Source organism: Argiope bruennichi, chromosome 7 (assembly GCF_947563725.1).
Source record: "Argiope bruennichi chromosome 7, qqArgBrue1.1, whole genome shotgun sequence".
Taxonomy (NCBI): Eukaryota; Metazoa; Arthropoda; class Arachnida; order Araneae; family Araneidae; genus Argiope; species Argiope bruennichi.
Genome location: NC_079157.1, coordinates 117502926 through 117526020, shown reverse-complemented (window position 1 = coordinate 117526020; position 23095 = coordinate 117502926). Strand labels below are relative to the sequence as shown.

At 29.3% G+C, this 23095-nt stretch overlaps 1 protein-coding gene across 5 annotated transcripts in view; it reads right to left on the bottom strand.

The window, feature by feature from the left end:
* The window catches only part of LOC129975255 (ras-related protein Rab-37-like), a 356952-nt gene that overhangs the window by 286826 nt on the left and 47031 nt on the right, over positions 1-23095 (bottom strand). For 4 of the 5 annotated variants that reach the window (XM_056088302.1, XM_056088299.1, XM_056088303.1 and 1 more), the window contains exon 2: positions 9354-9464. In XM_056088302.1, the coding sequence (XP_055944277.1) occupies positions 9354-9464 (111 nt within the window). Of the gene's footprint in view, positions 1-3192; positions 3616-9353; positions 9465-23095 lie in introns of those variants that run through there. The other variant, XM_056088300.1, reaches the window with a different exon arrangement.

The window sequence follows — 23095 nt, the reverse complement described above, 5'->3', positions numbered from 1 at the left end:
ATAGGAAATACCTCTTTTTTACACTATCTGTTTGCTATTTTTTTTTCTCTCTTAAATTTTATGTTCTCCAAAAATAATTTGAAAACGTATTTATCCAAGGTAAATGATTAATGAACTGTCTAATTTTTTAAAATAATACATTCAATGCTAGCAGTTTGCCTATTGTGATATTTTCCCCTCATGTGTACAATTAAAAAAAGTTATTTACTACTACGGTAAACTTTACATAAATAAATTATTAAATACTTTCAGTAGAAAGTAAAGTGAAGGAATCCAATAACCACAGGCGATTCTAGACATTTTGCGACTTTAGGTAATATATATTATGAGGCCCCTCTTTTAATGAGATGATAAATTTAATTTCGCATTCCAGCAATATGTTAACGATTTACTTTAGGTTTATATTTTTATATTTCAATAATTCTGTAAATATATTCGCTTTTTACTTTTTAGTATACGAAATATACAGAGAGAATTCTAATCATCAAAAAAATTCGAATTCGCGATTTTGCCGAATCTCCAAGTTTTACACCTCGTTGAGTTCGAACAACACATTTTTGACAAATGTCTTTCCGCTTGTCTGGCTCTGAATACGATCATTCAAAAACATCTTGAACTAGATGGATGAAACTCGGTATAGAGTCTTTAGACTAAATCTGTAGAATTCTATCACAGTTTGAGAAAACTCTTTTCAGAAAAAGTCTCAGTGTTCGAATGCAAGTCAATACGACAACTCCCAAATGAAGAGTTAAATGAGTAAAATTCGGTACACAGATTTAACATCTATTACGTTGATAGTAATCAAAATTTGAACCAAATCAAACAAGGGGGTGAACAGCTGTACTTTCAGAAACATGTAAAACATTAAACGCAAACATTTAAATACATCAAATTCGATATATGATTTTGCGACAATTGTAATTCTGTGTCAAATTTTGATTTCAATCGAATTACGCCTAAAAGAGAAATTCGCCTTTAGTAGAGAACATGCGAGAAAGTTTGAGGAAGACAACTCCAGCCGGTTATTTAACGGTTATAACACCAGTCTATGCTAATTCGCGTTTGTACACAATATTATTGAAGAAGAAGATGTTCTGTTTTATAATTTTTTAATGATCAAGTGAATACACTGAAACAAATCATAGTATCATATTAACAGCTAGACAATATTAGTATCGAATTAAGAGAAAGCAGTAATACGATGCTAATATTTTACTATTTATAGAATTTATATTTTTCATAACTTATTTGATAACTAGGAAAATAAAGTTTTAAAATCCACTTGTTTCGATTCGGATGCAACTGCCTCATCTGCCAAGTTAGAAATCCAACATTATTTATGTAAGAACTAAATCTGCCCATTTGACAGATTTAGTTCTTACATGTGAAGCAAATTTATAATTCAGATGTAAAATTTTCTTTCTTTTAACTGTGACTGTATTTATTAATTACTATATTCACGTATACCCAAGTATTTATACATGTTTTGAGAAATGTACGTGACTCCGCAAGAAATTTGAAAATTATATTTTTGAATACAGAAAATCTGAAAAATTCAATAGTATAAATTTTAAAATTTGATATTTTTATGAAATAGGGCTCTTTTTTTCTGAAGAAATATTTAAAAAAAACCATAATATAGTTTATGCATATAATATTAGTTATTAATGAATGACTAGTATTATATAAGTTAATATTAGTTATACAAATCAAATAAAAAAACCTCAAAATAGCGAATTCCAAAATGCATTTAAAAAAATAATACTAAAAATAAAAATACATAAAAATAAGAAAAAAAGAATTTGTTCGAGCGTGCTTGCATTAAAAACAAAATGAACGTAGAAAAAATAGATAAAGCAAAAACAGACAATATTTTACTTTTTCTTCAACATTGCCAATTTTCCTGAACAGAAAAAATACCACATTTAATAAAAAAATAAACAATTATTTTTCTTCTTTATATTCAACCCAATTTTACATTCCATATTGTAAACTGAATCTTTCAACTTGTGGACAAATACTTACGAATATATTTATTTGAAAGAAAATAATTATTAAAAAAATCATAGATTTAAAATATTTTGCATCTGAAATATAACAAATTCTCCGGGAACTACGAATAAAAAAGGCATGGCAAACAAAATATATGCATGTATGTCTACTTCAATACCCCGAAATGGCATATACTCATCCAAAACTCTTTGTAGAAAATGAAATTTATGTCTCTTAGACATACCAAATAATAGTAAATATGAAAAGTATAAAAAATCAGAATACATAAGAATTAAAGAAATTATAAGCAAAATGCAATTCAAAAGTTACAAAACACATTCTATTTATCAGGATAGGAATATTGTAATCCTATATTTAATCTATATCCATATCTAAGTAAAATAAATTATTCTATTCAAAACACTTGTTACATATTCTGTCATATTATTCATCTCATTAAATATGATAATATGAAAACAACAGATATAAAAATTATTTAAATTATAATACCCCTCAGGAAAATGTTATATTTATTAAAATAAGAAGTAGTTAGCGATTAAATTTATTTTCCCTTAATGTTTGATTCAACGCTGTATATTCTAAAATCATTTTAAAATACTTGTGAAACCTATTTGTTATGAAAACAAGTGTTTTTAATGAATTTCTAAAATTCTAGTTTAGCAATTGAAGCTCAAATCTTTCACGAATATATCATTTGAAATTTAAGAATATTTGAGGATATCTTGTGATTTGAATCTGACGGCATAAATAATACTAAACGTTATTGTAAAAATTATCATAGCAATACTTCACTTAGAATGAAATAAGACAATACGACGTTCCATAATCAATATGCTAGTTCAAGTTGGTGATATTATAAACTGCTTTACATTTTTGTTTTACAACGTTTCATTTGCATATTATTAAGCTTTATATATATTATTATTGAAAGATAATTATTTTTCTCTTTGTGGATTCTTTATTATATTATATGATATTTGTTTCTTTCATATCATATAATAATTATGATAAGTATTTCAACTTCAGTAATATAAAAAGAATTGTAAAACATAAAACCTGCCTTAACAGTAAAGCTACTGTTCAGCTTATCTGTTGTTTCATAAATTTTTCAAACTCATATTGCACATAAAAAAAAAGATAACACAATTCAACAAAATACGAAAAACAAAGATAACTCACCTTAAAAGCGACGTCATAAGGTTCCAAACTGAGCGACGGCTTCAGCACTAATCCATTCTTTTCCGGGACTTTAGTATCGGTCACTTGATTGGCATTTGTCACTGGATGAGCGGTCGCAGGGGCATTTTTGGTCGTTTTCTGGGACGAATTGTCATCCGAGTCATCTGAAGAATCACTGTAATCTCGGGACAAACGTCTGTGTATGATTCTTTGGCCGTCAGCCATTTGGCCCAAAAAACAACAAATTCAGAAAAACTTTTTTTATGATATTTGAAAATATTCTTGCAAACGATTTTGAACCCGAGACACCTGTGGAAGGAGCTTCAAGGGTGGGAGATTTAAAAGCTCAGAGCAGCCGGTGTGTATGACAGATGTGTGCACAGCAGCGGGCCCCTCGCGTTTACACACACGTGCAGCGTTTACTTTTACGTCTTCTGTGCCAACTGTTGCATTTCTTCCGTCCGACGTGAAATCAAGATAAAATTGCTTTGGTGGCGCCATCTAGGGAAGATAAGCGTAACCAGCCAACTGTTGATTCCTGATGCCCAGATGACTCTGACATGGATAAATGTTTTAGGGAGGAAAAAAAAAAAAAAAAAAAAAAAGAAATAGAGGCTAAGATATGGGTAGTAGAGAAAAGGGGGAGCGGGGGGAATCAGGAGTTGAACTGTTGATTAATGATTCTATTTGACATAAAATGTTGGTAAATAGCTTTCTTTATAATTAAATACGCTTGCGATTTCCACTTCAGTCGAAATGCACAATTTTAGTTACGCTTGCCTGAACAAAATGTAAAACTTCTATTTATTTACACAGCGTTTGAATTTCCGTCTAATACGAACAGACGAATGCAAACATTAGAAAAGAGGAAGAAAATTCTCCCCCTCCCCTAAAAAATGTAAACTTTATTTTGCTTCCGTACTATCGATTCCGTGCAATTTGCGGCAGTGACAACTCATATAGATAAAAAGATAAAACAGAACAAAAATACTTCATTTTTTTCTCATTCTCAGATTTATATAAACTATCGTTTTTTATATAATAAATGCAATTTCGACCAAATAAAGTGATATATACAGACAAAAATGTTATCTCTCCTTTTAAAAAATGAGACTCACAACTGGACATATATTTTTTTTAAATATCTACACATCTACGTATATTCAAATTGAAAGGCAGATAAGAAAAACGTGTTTTCTATTTATCTGAACTGCAGATAAGTGAAAAGCATATTATTTCTATTTCCCGGGTATCCATCTACCGAGTAAATCAAGAATTAAGTGCACTAATAAGTTATAGTATTCGTTTTATTGTTATGTTTTGCACTTTTAAATTCGCAATTGCATTTGCAGCTGGTTAAAATAATGTTTCACTTTGATCTTTCAATGGTAGTCTTTAATAATGGAATAAAAACAAAGAAAATTATTCAATTTTCAGTGTGTCAGTTCTCTGTTACCTTTTTGAGCACTTTCCAATTGTATGAAGCTTTTGCTGCGTAATAGAATAAATATTCATGAAAGCGCTCGAACCAATTTGCATTTCTCAGAGGATCCTTCTTTCACAAATATAACAAATTATTACATCAGGGCTAATAATTCAAATACGTGCCGCTATTAACTTTCACATGGCTTTTTTGTTTCAAATTTTTGAGCATTAGTGTACAAAAATTATTTAAAAAAATATGATGTTTTACGAATCCTTTTATTGAAACTTTATGAATAACTAATGAATCCGGTTAAAAAATGATCTAACTTTTTAGATTTTAAAATTATTTAATTTTTTACTTACTCTCCAATATTTCAAACGCAACGCAAAACTTTAGATGAAAATGGAATAGTGAATATTTTATCCATATGACTTTAAAAAACCGCAAGAGATTAAAAGGTTTAAAATGAGTGCCTTTTGTAAATTACATAAAGTATGATGGAAAAATAAAATTCGTAATGAACCAAGTTAAAAATGTATAAAGTATGAAGCAAAAATTAATTCACTAATGCATATAAACAAATGAACCAAAATTAAATTACATAAAATTTGATGCCTAAATACATTTCTTAACACATAAAAGTAAATAAACCAAGATGGGAACGTATAAAGTATGAAACAAAAATTAATGAACTAATAAAAGAAAACAAATGAACTAAGATAAACTACTAAAAGAATAATGCAGTAATAAATCTGTTAATACGTGAAAGTAAATGAATCAAGATGAAACTGTGTAATGTATGAAGCAAAAAATGATTTAACAATGCATAAAAGCAAATGAACCTAGATAAACCTCTTAAATCATAATGCATTAATAAATCTGTTAATAAATACGCTTCTAACGAAGTGATTGATTCTCGTCACACCTATGGATAATGAAAAAGTGGGGGTCTGATTCATCTCATTGATGATGGGGCGTACTTTTTTAGGGAAGGGTTGTACCGTGGCCGGTGATGGCCCTTAAGACACAACCACAGCTCCCGCCAGTGTTGCTGTTGTGACGGTCCGGTCATTCAAGTTTTTCCGTTGGTTCGTCAAGTACTTCGGACCGGTAGGAGTAGTCAGTTTGTGGTTTGGCTACAGTTCAATATTATTCTAGGTTGCTAAAACTTCAAAGCGGGTCGCTTTAAATTAATTGGGTATAGAGAATCGTTTATAGGCTCTGCACAATTGCAGCATGCTTATGGTGCATTAATATAATAATTGATTCATTTAATTTTACATGCTATCCTTAAATCCACCAGTAAAAAATACGATTCATTTCAGAGCTTTCAATATTCAAGACAAATGTTTTCCCGAAAACACTTCCTGATAGAAGTGATGTCTGCAACTGTTCACAAACAGTAACAAAGCACATTTTTCCCTTTTCAAAGCTTATGAAGGAAAAAAAATGTGTTATTGTAAATATGGTGTCTTTTTTTCTTCTAGCGCCTTTTAGATAGTTATATTAACATCACGTTTAAAAACAATATTAGGGCTATTTTGAGATGAACCTCGTAAACTTCATCTGATTGAACCTTCATCAGATGACGAAGACGATACCTGAGCAAGCTTAGAAGGACGTTTTTTCACGACATGGGATTTAGCGTGCATCAGACTCATGTACACAACTGATCTTTAGTGAAATGCTGATTTCAAGTCTGGTGTCTGCCGGCCTGAGACCAAGATCTTACTATGAGGCTGCCGCGTGCCTTACTCTCCTTCCTGAGACAATGGAATGAGATTTTGAAGGCTTTTCTGCTACAGAAGAGCTATTGACTATCTTAAAGTTTAAATGTAAATAGAAAAAGCAATTGTTGATATATAAAAATAATTATATAGCACTATTCATTTTTTTAGCACTATTCATTTTTTTAAATAAGTAAGAAGCTAATACCTTACATATGTATTTATTTTACTTTTTTACTTTCATGACTTTTTTTTAAGGTTTAAAAGGAGTTGAGTAAATTATTATATTCGAGAATAAAGAATGCAAGAAAATGAGTTTAAATAAAATTAATTATAAATTAGTAATTATTGTGTTATAGTTTCCATGCTAAAACCGACTTATATGGAGTCAAAAAGCATTTTTTATTAAATATGAATTTTTAAATTAATTAAAAATGTCAATTGAGCTAAGTTAAATGGCATCACTAGTCAATTTATAATAATTTACAAGATTCCTACTTGAATGCATCTGCCATCGTTCCTAACGATTAATTTCTAACAAAACTATTATGAATGTATGCTAAGGTGTATTACATGTTATCATCTGAAGATGGATTTCAAATATTATAATACTTAAAACTGATAGCGAAGTGTCTTTGGTACTGCTTCATTATTCAGTAAGGAAAAACACTTTTTTTTTTATTTTGCTATGTATTTTGATTCAAACTGCTTATTCTCTTTGGAGCTTTTACCATTCTTTCGCATTTCAACGATACGCAAGTAATAACTTTGAGGAAATTTTCCTCTTTCTTTAGCATTTAAAGTTAAAAAGTATTTACTCTGAAAATTCCTGTAGGTTTTTCGCAAATTGGCTTCGTTTTCTAAAAATATCGTTTGGCATTCGACCTTTATCAATTGCAACATTTTTTATCACAAAATGTACTTTTAAATGATCAAGATGCATCCTAAACAACTGTATTTGCTACGATTGGCTGCATTCATTTTTAGTCATGTTTAAGATAATAATAAAATAATCAGGGCAGATTTCGGTATTTTAAGGCCGTAATTCAATATTAAAATTCCTTCGAATACATAGATAAGTCAAGTATTCAATGGATTTCCATTTGAATCAAAAGGAAAAAAAATATTCTCAAAATAGAAGGTACCATCTTATTAGATGATTAAAAAAAAAAAAAAACAATTGAGAGGTTAAACAAGGAATGTTCAACAATTCAACGAGCCCAGTTACGAAGCTTTGGATATTTCTAATTTAAACGATCTCGAAGACCGCCATGAATTTCATCTGTCATTTTAACAGCCGCGTTTACTACAGAAGAGTGTTGATTGTTTTGAAATTTTGAAATTTAGAGCTTCATAACACGGTCAGTTTTAATCGCTAACGCATGGAATGTTTCTGTTTAGAATGTTAGTGAGTTGAAATTATTTTACTAAATTGATAAAAATTTCGAAGAATTGCATTAAAATTTACACATCGTAATTTTTTCAGTGGCACACTTTATGGCTCAAAAAAATTTCATTTACGTTTTTTTAAAGATAATTTTTTATTTATTAGAATGCATTTCTATGGATTATAGTTAGTTAGTCTCCCACAATATCTAACTATGTGCATAGAAAAGTGAACAAGTTTAGTTTAGGTAAAATCTTCCTCCTCAAAAAAAAAGGGGGGGGGGGTTCTAATTGGAATGCAAAAATTGGTACTGCGTTAAAAAAATTTAAAAAAATAGTACTAGAATTTATATTTAACTCTTATATAAACAATTCTCAAGCTCAGTTACGGAATGTTGAAGAATTTTTCTCTATACAAACGAGACTTTTTAGTTTGATGCAGAATGAACATGCTTAAATTAATCATATTAGATAAGTGATAGATAAAAAATTATTATTTACCGGAGTTCCATTCGATTCCTAAAATCTTGCACCTCCTCATTATTCACTTTAAAAAAGCATATTTCTCCAAAAAAAACCTTTTATTTACATTTTTGTAAGAAAATATTAAAATATGTTTCTCCTACATAATGTTTCTAATTGTATTTTGTTAATATCAGAAAACCGAACGAAAATTTTACACAAACGTAGCTGCAGGCTTCAAATTAGTACTATTTCTTAATTTATAATTATTCTCCTTTTATTATTTCAAAGAGTTTTTGCTTATTATTCCATGAGATTTCGAATAAAACCCGTTAAAGCTATGAATGGCAATTAAAACATCTCGTTACTATGAATTATATCTATAGATGGCGCTACCATCCCAAGATACAAGAAAAGTGCAAGAACCTATAATAAATATGAAGAATTATTCTCCCTAAAGCTGTTAGTTAAAACACATTTTACCTAGTTAATTCGCATTTTGATTGATTTAGGTTTTTCACTGTAACTTAAATATAAAAATTTATTTCGTGTATCTTGGAAAAGGATTTAACTATTTCCATCAAATTTTATATTTAGATATAGTTTTGCTTTATAAATTTATCTATATTCTAGAAAAAATACGAATTTACATACACACAAAATGTTTTTTTCTAACTAAATATTGACATATGGCTATACACGATTGGCATAAGTGTATCAGAGATATAGAGTAGTGGTTAGGACTTCGCATTCATTTTTCTCATGTTCGATCACGTGTTTGCAATTCAATTAGATTTCGCTTTTAACATTAAATAAGCCGTAGGATAGGATTTTATTTATGATTTTACAAAAAAAAAAAAAAAAAAAAAAAAAAAAAACTGTCGAGGAAGCTTGGTTTCCAAGGTACTATCAATAAAATAAACGAGAACAAATATAAGCGTGTACCATGTAAAAAAAAAAAAAACTATGTCAAAAGTGTAAATAATTTTTAACTTATCCTCAACTAATGCTTTCATTTTAAATGCGTAAACATAAAATATGATTGAGGAAAAAAAAGGATAATAATATTTTTTTAAGGCGTAGAAGTTTTACAAGTCTCTGTGATTCGAACACGAAAAGGAAATACAAAAAAACTCGTTGGAAGAAAGGTTGAATCTTACCGTAAATCCGATTCCTACGGTTGCAGAGAAGGATCCGGTGTGAAATTTGCCCTGGTCGAATTGTACTAGTAGGCTAGTTTTGCCCACGCCGCTGTCACCCACCAGGATTGTCTGAGGAAGAAACAATAGGCATAAGTTAGCATGCAAGCGATTGTTTAGATCTAGATGTTATTTGTAAATGAGAAAAAAAAACTAGTCTTTTAGACTATCAGTAGAAATTTATAGATTGTAGATATTTATTTAACAGATTAAAAAAAAAACATGCAAAATATTTTTACAAGAAATGTGCATGTTTTTATGGAATTTTTATAACAAAACCTATGGTTATTACACAAAGCGCTACAAAAATATACAATTAAACCTCACTTAACAGGTGATACACATAATGAGCAAAACAAAATTTTAAAAAAAGTGACTTGCTTAACGAATCATACACATAATGAGCAAAACAAAATTAAAAAAAAATGACTCGCTTAACTAGTGATACACATAACGAGGAAAACAAAATTTAAAAAAATGACTCGCTTAACGTGTGATACACATAATGAACAAAACAAAATTTTAAAAAAAAGTGACTTGCTTAACGAGTCATACACATAATGAGCAAAACAATTTTTTTAAAAAAGTGATTCGCTAACGAGTCATACACATAATGAGCAAAACAAAATTTTTAAAAAGCGACTTACTTAACGAATGATATACATAATGAGCAAAACAAATTTTTTTAAAAATTGACTCGCTTTACGAGTGATACACATAACGAGGAAAACAAAATTTTAAAAAAGTGAATCGCTTAACGAGTGATACACATAATGAGCAAAGAAAAAAATTTAAAAAGTGACTTACTTAACGAATGATACACATAATGAACAAAGAAAAAATTTTTAAAAAAAGTGACTGGCTTAACATGTGATACACATAATGAGCAAATCAAAATTTAAAAAAAGTAACATGCTTAATGAGTGATACACATAATGATCAAAAAATTTAAAAAAAGTGACTCACTTAATGACCGATGTTTCGCAGAACAAGTGGAGGGAGACATCTTAATATCAGGGGCCGGTTAGACCTATATCAATCTATATTGCGCACTTGTTTGAAGAGAACAACTATATCTACATAGATAGCGTTGTCGAACGCGATTCCAAGGGGTTTTAGCAAATACCTGGAGAGCCTTAATTGACAAGATTTTGTTTCTGTCTAAGATTAAGGGACTAGAAGTGGCTATCAACGCCATCGATGAGCTTGTGGAAGAACATAGCCAGAACTACCGAAGAGCAGAGTTTATGGAGCTGAATTCTGGGTCACTGAAAAATTTTGTGAGGGAGATATGATCAAAGGAGGAAGAAATAATAGATGCAACGGAGCAATAACCTTCCAGTGAAAGAAGAGAGATGCCGAAAAATTATTGCATGGCATGTTGAAATGCATCAGATGCATTGATAAGGCAATAACTATGTCCGCTACAGATTCATTGAACGATTATGCTGTATCTCATTTTCACCAAACTCTAAACAGTAGCCGAATACAAATGTCTTCATACTACTTTCTTGTAAAAAAAAACATGCATTATGAATAACAAATTATATTTTTTCTAGAATAAAAAACGCATTGTCAAATTTAACATGGATTCCTTTGAAAGAAATTGTTTCGCATTACGATTGAGGAATGAATTATGCTCGTTAAACGACAATTCCATAACACAGAAAATCATACTATTACACATAATAAATAATAAAAAAGGCGACTGAAGATCTATAACACAGCTTAATGCTTCCTCACTTTCATATATAAATTGACTGTGTCTATGAATTGAGGCAGGTTTTTCTCTTAATTCTAAAATTGACTGATTTATTGGTTTGCAAAAAAACCTAAGATTAAATAAATAGAGAAGGTCACTGGATATCACTGCCAACTCCCCCTTTTGATAGATACAATTTATTAAGTAACCTTGGTGCATGCTTTGTTCATCAGAGGCGTTCTTCTAGATGTTTTGGAGGGGAGGGGTAAGGAGATTTTTTTTTTTAAAGAACACTCAAAGGGTGTCAATGCATACATTTGTTAATAGCTATCAGCTAATTGGAGACCTCTTTTGTATATCCATTCCTTAAGTACCCTGGCTGAGATTGCGAATTTTAAGAGAAGAAGAACGGGGATTTTTCTTACGAATCGATTCTTTATTTTGAAAGAGAAATTCAGTATTCTGAGTAACCTGAACTAAAATTATCTGAGGAATGGGATAGTTAAACGGTTCTGTTATCGGGGTTTGGCGATTATTATTTTGAATATACAGACAGGAAAAAACAACTTTATTTATCTTGGTTAATTCTTTAAAGTTATAAGTTTTTAATTAAGAAGCAATTATTTCTTTTGTTTCAAAATTCTTAATATTTATTCGTTAAAAAGTTTACCTTCATCCTTTGTTCTTAATTTTATCTCATAGTGGCTTAAGTAATATTAAGGACAAAAAAATATTCTTCTAGAGACAAGGAAAAAAAAGCTGAAAGTTTCTGAGAGACGGCCTAGTTAGAAAAGATCTTATTTTACGGGGTGAAAAAGCAAAAGGAAAGTTCTTTCGAAAAATGTGAGAAGTACAAAAATGAGCTGGAGGTAAAAAAGAGCTAGAGAAAGGTTTTTCAAAAGGATAAAAAAATGGAAGAAGGGAGCTAATGCACTTACAAAATAGAACTGATAAGTTCAAAAATAAAATCGTTCTTCTGAAAAACCCCTCTTATTTGAAGAGAGGGATGTTCTTTGCCAACATTTTCAAAAGATGAAAACGTCATTTCTTGCTTGTCAAACTATCCAAAGATACTAATCTGAATTAAATTATTTATATCAGCGCTTCGAAGGAAATGCCATGAAGTTGAATTTCTTATCTTTCAAGAGTTGTTGTTTCTTCAATTGAATTGAAGATGTCAATATATTATTTATGTTTATAGCGTACACAAATCACCTTGAGATAAAAGCTGACACACGAACAAAATGTTTAGTCTTCATATAATTACTAGTGAAAATAAATAAAATATTTCAAAGAATGATATGCCTTTAAAAAAATAAATTTTATGATTAAAAGGCACTGGCGATGACTCAAGAGTTATATATATTTCCTTCATTTTTCCTGTGATTTTAAAAATTAATAGACAATATTTAGCAAGATTAAGAAAAAAAATTTTAATGAAAAAAGGCAGAAAAAATGTTTATTTTCCTCTTCTTATATCATTTTAGTTTCTTCCCGCTTGTATTAATTTTTTTAAATTTATCTTTGTGAATTTCAAAATTTTGTGAAGTTGAATGTTTTTTTATTACAATTCACCATTTTTTAATTTTTAGAACTTAATTGTAATTAATCGATTACTTTAAAAAATTATTAATATCATACGTGAGACTGTCATCTAATGGTGAATGAAAGAACAACAAAACTATACTGACAAATAAACTATACCAATGGATAAATTATAATTATACTAATGGAAATATTATAACCATACTAATGAATTTGAAATATACTAAAATCTAAAATGTGGAAAATTAACTATTAAATGAATCAAAGACACGTTTCCTTTTTTCTTATATAACTAGTATCCAAAATTTTCTCGCTTACTCTCTAATAATGGTGTTATCCTAGAGAGCGCCGCAGCATATTATTTGGTGTGAATTTCATATTTTTACTCAATTTATCGCGTGATCTTTGCCCCGGTTTTGACGATTCATTCCCGCCATAGTATCTGAAATTCGAATTCGTGTTTTTGATATATTTTCTTCATCCAATAAAACAAAAATTTGACACAAAACTACATTTACAGTCAGAAAATCATATATTAAATAGATATATTTGGGCCATTGTATTTTTAAATTATCGCGTTTACATGCTTCTAAAAAAACAGGCGTCAGATAGTCAATTCTTTGTTGAACTCGAATCAAATTTTTATAGGTGTTTACACTATATATTTAAATATGTGTATTGAATCTTGTATGTTTTAAATATACCTATCTCGTTTTTTTTACATTTTGAAATGGACGTGTTATATTAAAACAGCTAGGCATATATTTTTTTCTCTGAATGAATTTTACTCAAAATTTGATAGAAATCTTCAGTTTCGGTCAAATCGTATATCAAATTTCATCTGTCTAGCTCAAAATATTTCTGAATGACCTTTGTCACAGACATACAGATATTTTACAAAAATATGTTTTTCGAATTCAGGATGGTCTAAACCGTATAGATTCGTTAAAACCACGAATTCGAAATTTTTAACGACTGCAATGTTTTCTCTATATTTCGTATACGAGAAAGTTAAAAAAAAAAAAATGGATCTGTGTTTTGGGCAGGGAAAATGATTATTGGATCTCCCTAATTATTTTAAATGTTCTGACGGATAAATCTTGCTATTGACTCTTATTTTGGGATATCTTCAAACGTTTAGGTATTTGAGGATTGTAGAAGATCGTTGATGTTATATCTAGAGATCATGAGCTTTCATACGAAATATGCAATAAATAAAATCGCTATAGCAGTTAGAAATGGAGAGGAATCGTGATTCCCCCCCCCCCATAGAGTTTAGTTCAGTTATATTAATACCTCGTTTTAAAGCAACAATATGTCTATTTTGGAATGACATCATAAATTCGAACCCCTGGTCAGATGACGGACATCTGAGGCTGATTTTGTCCCCACTGCTATCATTCACCAGGATCGTCTGACAGGAAAGAAAATGCATAAGTTAACGTGCAAAAGTTTGTCAACACTAAATCTGGATCTAGCTGAAAATGTTTCCCAATACTTCTTTGCATATTCCTTAATAAAGATATTATCACCCTTTTCTCCAGATAAAAAGTAGGAATCTTGGACAAGACTGTGTATTCATATCAGTACTCAGGTTTTTATTTTCAAAGTTCCACACATAAGTATTGCATTTGATACTTCTCAATACAGTAAAACAAGTATACCTGGATCAATCAATCGAATCCAAAATTTATGACATAGTTGCAAATTTAGATACAAAATAACTTACCAAATTTCAATTATCTAAGCTGTTGCTTTATTTTGTTATGATATTTGCATGCAAACGCATACACAGAACGATAAATGGCCAACTATTTGACAGATTTAATTCAAAGTTTTAGTATAGATCTATATTTTAGATGCTAAAACCGTAGCGATTTGGGTTTTGAAGTGATCGTGTTCACTTGCGCTCGAACAAAGAGACAGAAAAAGTCTTCACGGAAATGAATTTTTGCTCAAAATTTGATAAAAATCTGAAAATTTAATGTTAAGGAATTCTAGCTCAAAGCGTTTTTGAGTTATCATGTTCAGAGACAGACATTCATAATTTCAGATAGTTTAAATGGATTAAATTCCAAATGTGTTTATCGAAGGCTTAAAACTTGAAGATTCAGTAAATTTTTGGTGATTATTATTTAATTTTTTTTTCAAAAACTATGTAGTCGAGACAGTAAAGAAATGAATTTCATTAGCAATAATTTAATTTTGGTGTGTTTCGGCAAGAGCAGGCAGCAATAATGACCTACAAACAACTTTGAAACATCATACACATTTTGCTTTACTATTAATTTTTGAAAGCCTTGAATCATTCTTTATATTCGCTTCCGAAATACACTTTTTCCGGCATACTTCAATAACTGAAATGCACATTTTCCAGAATATTTCAATGACCGAAACACCTCTTTCCGGCATTCCTCAATAACTGAAATACACATTTTCCAGCATAAGTCAATAACTGAAATACACATTTTCCAGCATAAGTCAATGACTGAAATACACATTTTCCAGCATAAGTCAATGACTGAAACACGCTTTTTTCGGCATACCTCAATGACTGAAACACACATTTTCCAGCATAAATCATTGACTGAAATACACATTTTCCAGCATATTTCAATGACTGAAATACACATTTTCCAGCATATTTCAATGACTGAAATACACATTTTCCAGCATAAGTCAATGACTGAAATACACATTTTCCAGCATATTTCAATGACTGAAATACACATTTTTCAGCATAAGTCAATGACTGAAATACACATTTTCCAGCATATTTCAATGACTGAAACACCTTTTTCCGGCATACCTCAATAACTGAAATACACTTTTTCCAGCATAAGTCAATGACTGAAATACATATTTTCCGGCATAAACTTCTGCACAAAAATTATATGAAGCAAAAATGATCAAATAATTCACTGATGGCGAGTCACTAAATGATGTTAAAAAATAACTATCGAATACTGTAAAAACAAGCAATCACGTGTAAAAAAGCAACGATGAACTGAAGTTGTTGTTAAAAGTTAACATGCATGATTTTACATGAATATGCAAAATTATCTTTAAAAAGAAAGAATCCCCCCCCCACCTCTTATCTAAACAAGCAAAAAGATGAGAAAGAAGAGTCAAATAAATGAAAGGGGTCATTTCTCTCGATCTAAACAAGCAAAATAAAAGTCAGAGAAGAATTAAGTAAATGAAAACGATATATTTTCTCCTATCTAAACAGGCATAAGGAGGAGAAAGAAGAGTCAAGTAAAGAAAAGGAATATATTTTTCCCTATACTATCAGTCTTTCCCTGGACTAAAACAAAACCATTTTCCAATGATCTCCAAATTCATTGAGATCCGTGAAACCTTGAATTCGATAATAAACATATAATCGGACAGATCAATAATGGTGAAAGGTTTTTTTCCACCAGATAGAAAGAAATAATTACTTTTAAGGCCCTTATATAAAGACAATAAAAAATAAGGAGTTTTTAAGAACTTTTAAAAGCAACGCTTTGTTTCCTGAGGATAATATATATAGACGAGCACTGATAACAAATTTAGAAGTCGTGTGCTGTCATATGTGATATATAAATTAATGAAATTGAATCAACGTTTGGGTGACTAGTTCTTTGGCCTTCTTTATTATTTTACACACATAATCAATCAGCCAATCAAACAAAGAAGGATTTACTAATATCTACAAACTTATTTAAAGAATACTAAAATAGGATATTATAATACGTTATAATAAAGAAATTATTAAGTGCTTATATTCCTCACTAATGACATTTTTAATAATATATATTTAATTGAAATATAGAAGAGATATATATTGATTAATGCATTTTGTATAAAAGAATACTAGAATATTTATTAAAATTTTTAAGTTCTAGACAACGACGATTATTTTTTTATAAAGTAGAATATATACCATTCTTCTGAGTTATTGAATTTTGTTAGGATTATTTACAATGTAAAAACAAAAGATATATATTAGAATTATTAAAACAAAGCAGGGACCTTCAAAAATTATTTAATTTATTACATCCTGTTTTAGTCTCTCGCAAATGGTGATTTTAACATATCCTTGAGTGAATTGTAATTTCTAAAAAGATTTTTTTAACTTTCATTTCTTTCCTATTTCGTTAAATTACAAAATGTATCAATTTTTTTTATCTAAAGTGGACACATAATTTCACTTAGATTTATATCTAAAGTGTAGAAATCTTGTTTTCATCAACAGCTTTAAACTTTAATTCTTACTGTTTTGAAATATAGCATAAACTTCCTAGATTTTCACTTATTTTTCTAATATAGTCGAACGTCGTTTAACGAGCATGTAATGAGCGAAACAAAATATAAAAAATGACTCGTATAACGAGCGATGTTTTGCAAAACAGTGACGAGAAGACATCTTGATATCACATGCTGTATTGGCCTGCATCAATTTATGTTGAGAGCTCTTTTGATGAGATCACTTATATCTACAAAGGAGACATTTTTTTAGGATTAGAATTATTAGTGTGTATGAAGAAACTCTTATATCTGTATGGAAGAAGTTTTGGTTGGATAGCATTGTCGATCGCGCAGCCTAGAGATTTGAGCAAGTGCCTGTGGAACCACAATCGATGAGATGATGGGGTTAGAGATGAATCTCGACGTCGATGAACTGGCGCAAGAACACAGCAGGAATGACCAAAGAACTTATGGAACTACAGTTGTGTCACAGCAAAAAGCTCCGGAGGAAATTTGGTCAGCAGATTCAACTGAACAAAATCTTCCAAAGAGAGAAGGGAGATGCTGAAAGCATGGAAATCACTGCATCGTAAGCTGAGAAGCATCATCCTGATAAGGTGGTAGCTCTGCGCAATACAAATTCATTTAACTATAGCGCTTACTTATCTTTACTAAATTTTGAAGAGTAGCGAAAGACAAATGTCATTAGCTGTCTTTAATGTCTTTCCTTGTCAAAAAATAAGCATTATAAATAAAAAATTAAAATTATAAATAAATTTGTTTGGATATATTTTATAATACAATAAAAAAGTTGTTTGAATATATTTTTTTCTACATGGAACGCATTGTCCTACTTAACATGTATTCCTACGCGAAAAAGTGTTGCGTTTAATGAATGTTTCGCGTTGCGAATAAGATTCAAGAAAGAACTATGCTCGTCAAACAAGATTCCACAGCATTTAGAAAGTTGGAAATGTTAGATAAAGAATAAAGGTTTTTGTTCATTTTTATAAATTGCCGTCTTTTGCCAATTTTCCAAATATTGTTTGCGGTTTATTTCATACATTTCTACTACTACATCCAGCTGAACATTTTAAACATTTTCTGAATGTGATGACTTCTAAAATTTTGTCTAGTTGTAAAATTCTTAGTATTATTAGTTAACTAGCCGCCTTTGGCGACCAGCCGGTTCGCCAATCTTAATGCTCGTTATAAATTTAATAATTAAATATTTTATGTAATTCCTAGTTTAATAGCTTCTACATCAAAATATTTTAAAACTTCAAATTTTGATAGTCATATAATTCACTCATAATATTATAAAGGCCTTCAGTCACAACGTAATATGTATCTCTCTCATTTTCTGTTAGCCCCCGTAGAATTTATGCTTTAAATTAAAGTGGAAAGGATGAATCTGCGATTAATATAGTAATATATTTTACTGAAACAAAGCATTTTTTTTTTTTGTAATATGATTACTGAAAACCAAGTCACTGAGCATTTAAACCTTATGGGCACTGAAGAATATGTTTCTTAATTTATGTAATATCTCAAAAATTTGTCAACAAAAATTTTTCAGATTCATCATGAGCAAGTCTATTAATTAACAATGTTTAATTTTAAATGCATCAAACACTAAGAAAATAAACAGAATCGTTTAAAATAATCGGTCGAAAACATGTAAAAAAAATTACTTAAAAAACGATGAACTTAAACTAACATAAATACAATTTAATTACAAAAGCATACAACTCACCTAAAAATAATTTTAATCAAGTCCGCTTCCATTGAAAATAGATGTAAACAATCAGAACACAATGCGCATGCGTGAATTTTCAACGCCAGTTATGGTAACGCAAATGCGTGAATTTTTCTACGCCTGTTGGGGTAACGCTATGCTGATAAGAAATTTTTAATTTCCTTTATTCTGTTTTATTTTAAATCAAAAGTACTTCAGAATAAATCTGAAAGATCGATTCATTAACAATGTTTAATTTTAAATGCATCAAACACTAAGAAAATAAACAGAATCGGTTGAAATAATCGGCCGAAAAATGTTAAGCCTAAGCCTCATTAGCGTGGGAAAAAAGTGCTGAAGCCTTACTCATTTGGCGGTGGGGAAATGAAGATTTTTTTGGCTGGAAAGTTAGTTTTTAATTAATAATTAAAATTTCAAAAAAAGGGACCCCAGGTGCACATTCCCGACCTCCACGTTATACACATACCAAATTTGGTAGCTGTAGGTCAGATGGTCTTTTCTGTAGAGCGCCAACACACACACACACACACATTGAGCTTTATACAAGTATAGATAATAATACTAAGAATTCTAAAAACCAAACATTATTATACAATATAATTTTAAAAATTATAATAACATTATTATTGCAAAAAGAGCCAATGGATCAATCAAGAGTGACAAACAAATAATTATGTTGCTTTAAAGAATTTTTTAAATGTTCATTATCCATCAAGAATTCATTTCCAAAAACAGTATTTTTAATTCCAAATTTGACCTCGCTGTAATATTTATCACTAGTCGCCACAGACGACCAGCTGATTCGCCGGTAATATCAATTATATTTGATTCCAGATAAATAATTTTTTAAACCCCATATTCATTATTCCTTCATATTGTTTGACATTTAAGTAGGTTATTTTAATTGTCTGTTTATCGTGTACATGAACCTTTCTAATGGACAGCTTCCCATTACATTCATGGCGTTATAAAAAACTTAAATATCTAATTCACTTTTTAAATTTCACGGTACGAGAACTTAATTTTTTTTATTTCGTAAAATACTCAGATATTAAATAGAACCCTCCTTCTTTAGCTTCTAACAATGGAAGAAAATCTCGCGATTATTTCTTGACACAACGGAAATGGTTTGAATTTCCGGATTTTAGGATTGTTAAAATTTGATAAATATAGGTCAAACGGTGTAGCCTGCATAGCGCCCACACGCACACACATATATTCATCTTTATTATTAATATATCTATACTGATAATAAAAGTATGTATATGTGTGTGCGTGTGCTTGTTGAACTTCTACAGCCTATACAATTCAGCCTATACCGAGCTATCATATCTAGTGCTTGCACAATTTAGAAATCGGAAAGGTGCATCTTGGAGCGATTTTTTAAAATTTTTAAATAGAATTCTAATTAATTAAAAATTAAGCTGAATTTTGACATTTTCCTGTGATAACTTCTGAAAATATTAATGCGAATTTCCGAAAATATTAATTCCGAATATATTTCCAGCTATAATTTCCAAAAATAAAAAATAAATTTTTCACCGTTACATAATTCAAAAATTTTTCTTTTTAATGATACCGAATAAACAATCATGAGATTTTTTCTGAATTTTCTACATTTTTTTAACTAATTTATAAAAAAAAAAAAAATAGATAGATTACATTGTACCCTGAAGTTTCATCAACTGTTTGATAGCGTGAGTTTTTTCCTTTTGCTGCAAACTTAAAAAATAAGGTTTCTGTTTAATATTTGTGTAATTTACGACATGTATTACAAAATGGTGCAATATAGCAAACTTGAGAAGTCAGATGAACAGGATATTTAAGCTGTAAGAGACAATTAAAATAACACGACTTTAATGTCTGATAATTTAGCGGAGTCATGGACAATAAATGTTTATATGATTTAAAGAAAATTAAATAAAATCAATATTTTCAGCGAACCAACTGGTCGCAAAACGCGAATAGTTTTATATAAAAAGAAAAAATCACTCTATTGCCAGTAAAACTGAGTGAGTTATAAAAATTTGAGTATTACTATCGTATAAAAACGCGCCATTTTAAACCACTCCATCGACTGTCTCAAAGAAGATACGCCAATCAACAGTCAGAATTTCCCCAAGTTTCAGTGATCTAAGATTATGAAAGTATTGATTATTTTAAAATTGTAATTTTCAAAACTTAAAATTTCATTCACATTTGATCGCAAAAGATAAAAGCGGTTTATTTTTTATTTAAAAGCTGAAGTGTCAAGAATATTTCGCTGAATATGATGATTTAAGGCCAAGGGATAATATAAAATTTGAACTTTTTGGAGGAATATTTGTTGATTGAAAAAAATTAATTCATTTTAAATCTTTTTGAAAGAAAAACTGAAAAGTGAATTTTATGACGAATTAGAGTATTTTTTATTGAATATTTCTTTGGAATATTGCATAAATTATGAAAATTATTCTGTAGTGTACATAAAACTTCAATGCTTAATGATTATGCTTTCTGTACTCATATTTTTCAAAAAGCATGCATGGTTACAGCAAAAAAATTATTTTCGTATTGCTTGAAGTTTAATCACTTCCACTTTAATTTGAAGTTCAAATTTTACAAGGACTGACAGACATAATGCAAGGAATAGTACAGCTTAAATCTTCTATAAAATTTTATGATAATATGACTAACAAAATCTGAAGCTGAAAAATATTTCACTGAAGAATCTGTGAAGAGAGCAAGTTACATAAAATATTTAATTGAACATGTTGGCGGGAATTTATTCCGGTGAACCAGTTTGTCTACAAAGACGGCTAGTATTTATATAAAACTGATTATTTATAGCATTAAGATAATTTATAGCTTAATAGTAAATTACTTCTGCCCAGTTATTACCATGCGAATAAAATTAAAATTTACGAGGAATGTAAGTCATGTCATCTCTGATTGGTCGTTATTTTAGTTAATTAAATTAATTGCTTATTTAATTCTTATTTGATTATAGAACTTTTTTTTTATTATTTTCTTTGTTTTACATTTGTGCGATTCTTGCAATTGTTGCAGATCTCTGCTTTGCGTTTTGCATTTATTTTCTGCTGTGTAAAAAAATTATTTGTATTGTAACTTTTGAAAGATTAATAAATTTTTCTTCAGATGAAATCTTCTTAGATGAGTAGATTTTCTTTATGACCTTAAAAAAAGGGGGGATTCTGATTAATCCAGATAATTGACGACAGATAAAAGCTCTCAACATTTTTCCAAATTTGAAATTATTTTTATTCATTTGTTTAGCTTCATTTTTTCGATAAAAATATCTTTATTATATTCCCTAATGTATTATAATTGCATATGGTAATTTATTTTCTAATGTGCTTGGAAAAAAGAAATTGTCTTCGTACAGAATTAAGTGAAAATCATATTCAGTTGGTGGCGACATCTATGGTAAAGAAATAAAATCATTTCTTGTGAATTAATAATTTCTTCTCAGAATTATTATACTTCGCTTATATTAAAGAAAATGTGCTTAAATGATATTTTCCTCGCTTCTGCTAAAAATTGTTAGCCTTTCAGATGGAACTTTTAAAGAAGTGTGCCAGTTTATTGTTTTCCATTCATTTCAATTTCCACTACTTCGTATTTTATCTTTACTCGTCAAACTAAACTCAATTAGAATAAAAAATACAGTATTTAGGGAGCTAAATTTGGCAATATTAGAAAAAAATTAGAGATATTTTTCATAAAGTACATTAAAATAATAACAGAAAGAGTGTTGTATTTAAGAATAAATTTGACAGTAAAAGAAAAGAAGATTTTAACAGAAAAGCCCAAAAAATCACCGCCCAAAAGTTTTATATTATCAGAAAATTCATGAAAGTTTCATTAAAAGTAAAGTGAATGAAAAAGTCACATTAATGGTGAATTGGAGAAATTCAATGTAACTTGCATCTAAATATGATTAGAAATATGACTAACTTGAATAAGAGCACACGTATAATCTAGTGCACTGGCAACACAGAATAAAACAGTAATAAATTTAGCACAACAGTTATATTAATTTTAAAAACAAACTTGTATTGTTGTACATAAGAGCAAACATTTTTTTTAAATAATCTTTTACTTTGTAACGTTTCCTTTAATATTCATTATTATAATCCTTATAGATTCTTGAAATCATTTTTTTCCTCAAATATTTAACAAATGATACCGGCAATTGGAACCAAAATTTAATCAAGTGAATTGATAAATTCCTAATTAAAATCATATATTGTCATCGAGAAAACACAAGTGTACAAACTTTCACATTCACTCTAAACATCAGAAAGTGTGAAAAATGTATTACGAAATTCTGTTTTTACAAACATTTAAAAATTGAATCCAAAATATATAAAAAAAAATAATTACTTTTCTTCCTTATCTTATTTCGGCTTTATGATGAACATAATTGAATTTTGTTCTTCTATGAATAAAAACCATTTAATT